The sequence below is a fragment of the Anarhichas minor genome, unplaced genomic scaffold (assembly GCF_050575085.1).
Source record: "Anarhichas minor isolate MPS153535 unplaced genomic scaffold, ASM5057508v1 ptg000014l, whole genome shotgun sequence".
Taxonomy (NCBI): Eukaryota; Metazoa; Chordata; class Actinopteri; order Perciformes; family Anarhichadidae; genus Anarhichas; species Anarhichas minor.
In genome coordinates this window covers 12913068-12917928 of record NW_027466460.1, presented here as the reverse complement: position 1 = coordinate 12917928, position 4861 = coordinate 12913068, and the positions used below count along the sequence as shown (strand labels likewise).

At 45.2% G+C, this 4861-nt stretch overlaps 1 protein-coding gene across 1 annotated transcript; it reads right to left on the bottom strand.

The window, feature by feature from the left end:
* Positions 1-736: 736 nt before the first annotated feature.
* On the bottom strand, positions 737-4612 carry alkbh5 (alkB homolog 5, RNA demethylase). The gene is made up of 4 exons (XM_076091546.1): positions 3255-4612; positions 3087-3167; positions 2866-2985; positions 737-1657 (listed from the first exon to the last, which is right to left on the bottom strand). Exons 1-4 carry the CDS (start codon positions 4034-4036, stop codon positions 1498-1500), a joined length of 1143 nt encoding a protein of 380 aa, XP_075947661.1. The 5' UTR covers positions 4037-4612; the 3' UTR covers positions 737-1497.
* Between the last annotated feature and the right edge of the window lie 249 nt (positions 4613-4861).

The following is a 4861-nucleotide window of genomic DNA, read 5'->3' as shown; positions in this document are numbered from 1 at the left end:
TGTGTGTGTGGATGTATAAATGAACATGAGAAATGTCTTGATAAACTTATCAAAAGGCATGGCAGAGGAGAATTGTGTGTGTGGGAATTTTCCTTTGTTTTTTATAAGCAATCACAGAAATTATATTAACAATTAACAATCCACAGAGTTTAGCGATACCCCCACCGTTGTGATCTAGAAATAAAATCCTAATTCCTCTGAGACCGAGTAAAATTTTGATCGATCTCGACACGAAACCTTCAAAAAGTGGTCCTGAGTACATCAATGCCATGGCCAGTTATTTGCTTGATCATTTAAACATGAGACACTCCAGTTTGTTGTTCCTCCACCTGACCAGTGACACCATGAAGCCACCACTGTGTCCCACTCTGTCTGAAGAGCCGCAGTATTTGCCTCCAGCAGACTATAACTTTTGCGATCATATTGAAGTTCACGACTGTAGCAGAGCTTCAGAAAACCATGGTCAAAACTCCACCCCGCTTTTAGAAAGTAATTTCTCCTTTGAACCAAGGTTTATTTTTGTTCATGTGTAACTCCAGACTAACCTACCAGTGAGCTAATAAGTGCCTCAGCCAAATATGGCTGACCGGGAGAAAACAAACATGTGTTTACACAGCTAATCTCACGGACAGATACGGATATCGAGTTTCTTCTCCGCCACGTGTTTAGACAGACATTCAACAAGACATTATAGGGCTGGTGTCGTTCTGTCTGATCCAAACATCACCAATGTAAATGAGGAAAAATTAGATTTAATACAGATCAGCAATAACATGGCCTCTGTCACTTTACAAGGTAAGCAACTTCAAACTGAAACAGGAGTGTAAAACAAGGCCCGAGGTTTTTAATCACTCCATAAAACATCAGTTTAGTTGACGCACCACATTGTAACCTCCACCAAGATGAGCCGTACAGCAGAATCAAATCATAACACAGAAAGCATTTCTGCCAGTTGTTTCAAGTTAAACTGCGACAGGGAGGCCTTAGTGAACTAAGATCTGGGATGGCACAGGAAAGGTAAGGAGAAGAAATGTGGGTGCCAAAAAAGCAAATGTTTCTTCCTGCAGAAAAGTTCCCCCAATCAAAGACTATACAAAAGTGTTGTACGTTATAACAAGTTAGGTTTTCTTTTGTACAAATCCATACATACATGTTTTTTTTGTTTTTAGCTCTTGTGGTCTGTACATCTTGGTTACAAAAAATACATGCCATTCTGAAGTATCTATGGACATAGAAACAAGAAATGTTCAATTAAAGGTGATTTAACTGGAGTTAGTAAGTTGAGGTTCGGACCCTTGTAGCAGCTTCGTCTGCCGGAAACAAATAACGCACTCAAACTTATCCAGACTCAAACCAAAACGCAGACAACATGACGACTGTGCTCCATGTGCTGGACTAAAACAGGAGCGAGAAAAATGACGACTGATCAAAGAAAGTTACAATATTGAAATACATAAAAGATATATTTATATGTATACATGTGTGACGGAGAAGTGCTCAGTGGCGTCTCATTTTGACTTTGCGATCTGAACTCTCCCGGTGTTTGTCGGAGTCTTGACCGCGTCTCCAGTAGTTCTCGGAGCTGATGCTGTGACGACGGTTATGGGAGTTTGACGGACGTCTGTTCTCCTCTTTGTCCATCTCGAGCACCCGCGGCCTGGCGGAGGACAAACATTAAGAGGCCAAGTTAGGTTTGGATCTTCATTAGTAAATATCACATGACGCCTGTTCAACAGGAACACATTAGAACGTTGTGACAGCCTCAGCTGTCAGTGCAGATGTATGTCTTGTGCAACATTATGTAACATGCAACATTACTGGCTTCATCGATCTGTTTAAGTGATGGCTTTTTGTCATTCAAACACAGGTGACTGTTAAGTTAATGTTCCTCATGGCTTCATTCAGACATGAAAGCACATTTGAGTGAGTGAGTGAGTGAGTGAGAGAGCAATATGTTATGATATCCAGAAAGAAGAGGGTTGTCTGTTCTTTCACAAGCTGCATCACTGATGGATTTAAAATTATTTTGCCTTTGAAGTCTTAATTAATGACCATTGTGGACACGAGGGACGCTCGCGCCCGCTTCTCACAGTGAATCCACGGATACATTCTCTCATTAATCTCATCATTTAACGTTATTAAAAGCTGCCTGTTTTATAAAGTACGACAGTGGACAAGCATTGAGTGTCAGGATGTTAAATTGGGATTATTTTTAAATTCCTATGATGATTATTACTGTGGTTGAACATTTGAACCGGTCGCACCGCATAGTTTGAATTAGTTTAAAATAGGCTCTTTCATAGTTTATTCAATTGATTTTGTGCATAAGATCTGACGACTGAGAATAAATCTATGACTGTTATCTTAAAAGGCGAAACAAGACGCACATGTTTTACTTTGTGCTGCCGCGCTGCAGTCTTTGTGTTAATCTGACTGCATTCCTTTCAGGCTTGTGTCGTGTTGTCATTGATACAGAAGTGCTTCCATGTCCAACCTTGTAGGATCCCTTCAAATAAAGGGACTTTAAAAAGGTCATCATGGTTCCTAATAACCAAGACCCGATCCATGATCTGATTTGGGCTGTGTGCAAATTATAGTCAGTCTAACTGGGTCTGGGGTCAGTATGTCGATACATCTTTGATTGGCCGATGTGGCGCCTTGTCGGATGAAGTGGCTCTTAATATGAGGTGTAACTATCCTCTGGTCTGTTTGTCAGATTGACCCACTGACTGTCCTAACGCCCCCTTCAGATGAGGACAATCTTTTTAGCTGTTAGTCCATGCAAATATAGTAGGTTTTCCACGGGTCTGTTTTGATTGGACCCATGAAGACATTTGCCGTGTCAGCGTATGCGTGTCTGTATACCTGTGAGCAGCATCAGCATCTGCTCTGCGACGATGAGAGCGTTTGGCTTTCAGGGGTGCAGGTCTCTCGACGACAGGAAAAGAGCTTTCAGAGTCCACTCGAGGAGCATCTGGTCGGGTCCTGGCAAACAGAGGAGGGAGCAGCAGTTCAAACACAACGATCAGAGAGAGAGAGATTTCCTGCAAAAATAATGACTTTTTAAGAAATAGTACTTGACTCACTTTCTAAGGATGATCACTGCACGACGTGCCTTGATGTCTTGTGGGCGGATGCAGTGGGTGATGTCATCAGCAGCGTAGCCACTGAGAGAGAAAGATGCTGTCAGCCCTCAGCCACACTTTGAACAGTAATGCAATCAATGCAGGACAGCGACAAACAGCCATAGTCACCTGAGTACTGTGACACTCCCTCTCCTCACGGGCAGGACGAACACAGGCTCCGACACCCGGATCGGTTTGAACTGGAAGCGACAGCCGAAGCAGAGCGCGCTGTCACTGAAGAAGGACACCGAGACGATGGGACGTGCAAAGATGTGCAGAGGATCCACGTGTGACACAATGCAGCCACCCGGTTGATAATCATTGATGACCGCACTGTTGACAAACCCTTCCGGGACCACTCCACTGGACACCAGGCGCTTGATCACCAACTCGTGCACCCAGCTCGGGATCTCGTCCACTTCTCCTTTGCGGTACAGCCTCTCCTGGCCCGGTCCACGCTTCTCCAGCTGGGATCCGTACGTGTACCCCTCCCCGAAGAAGTACTTGTTGCGGAGGGGCGCCCTGTCCACCGTGTGCTCACGGTAAAGTCCAGCCTCCCCTTTGGTAACCACGTCGTCGATCTTCTCCTCGATGAGGGCGCACTCCTCCGGTGTGAAGATGTTCTCCTGCAGGATGCTGCTCTTCACCCGGCCGGCCTCCTGCTCCCGGCTCTCCACGCTGTCATCGCTGTGCTCGTAGTCGTCGTCGTCGGACTCTCGGATCTTGCGCTTTCGCTCCTTTCCGCTGCCGTTACTCTCCACGTCCACGTATTTATTTTTTACCTCGTCTTTGTGCGGAGTCATAGATTTGAGCTTCTCCCTCAGGTCAGAGTATCCGCTGGATGCCATGTCAGCCAAAAACAATATGACCGGTGAAGTGCGACGTGACCCACTAAAGCTAACGGTTAGCATGTATCAGCGTCGCATTTTCAGCACTGCTTTAACGGACAGTTTAATGTGAACAGACTAGCTGAGATGTCAAAGGGAGTCTTTGATGGTGGACGTCGCTAGCTTAAGGGACCCCTCGCTCCAGCACACACATGTAGCTAACATTCGCTAAATTGCTTCGCACTAAAACAGCAGTCTGGTGTGAAACGTGTCAATCCGTATATGATATTACCAGGCGCGTGCAAACAAATCAGAGCTGTGACAAACACTGCGTCGACACTACAACACGCGCTCAGCCAGCGGAGAGGGCTAACGAGCGCTACCCGAGTTGCTTGGCTACGAGTTAGCTAACGTTAGCTTAAAACTAGCCTGGCTTGGTCTGTCCGTTGCCGCCTGGAAATACCGACAAACCACGCAGCGACATTTCACATGTCACCGTTAAATTCCAAACCCCGGTGCTCCGGAGACGTTTCCGCTCTCGGGTTGACTCCGAGAGTTTAAGAAAAACATTGTTATATATTCGCAACAAGGCTTTGACCACGGCCACTTCACACCATCGTAACCCGTCCCCAGCAAAAAAAAAAAGGCTGAAAATAAACTCGTGTAACCTGCCACAGATCTGCGCATGCTCAGTGTTGACCTGCCACTTTGGGGAGGTACTGTCACGTGACCTGATGGGCAAACGCGTAAATCCATTTTTGGAGCTGAGAGGGCACGCGCAAAGCGACTGCTAATTTTGTCCCACTGAGCTCTTATTTACTTCCATAAAGTTCGCAATGTTTATTTAAGGTTGTCATTTATTATAGTGTTATTTATTGTGATGATATCTATTATAATAATAATAAACTT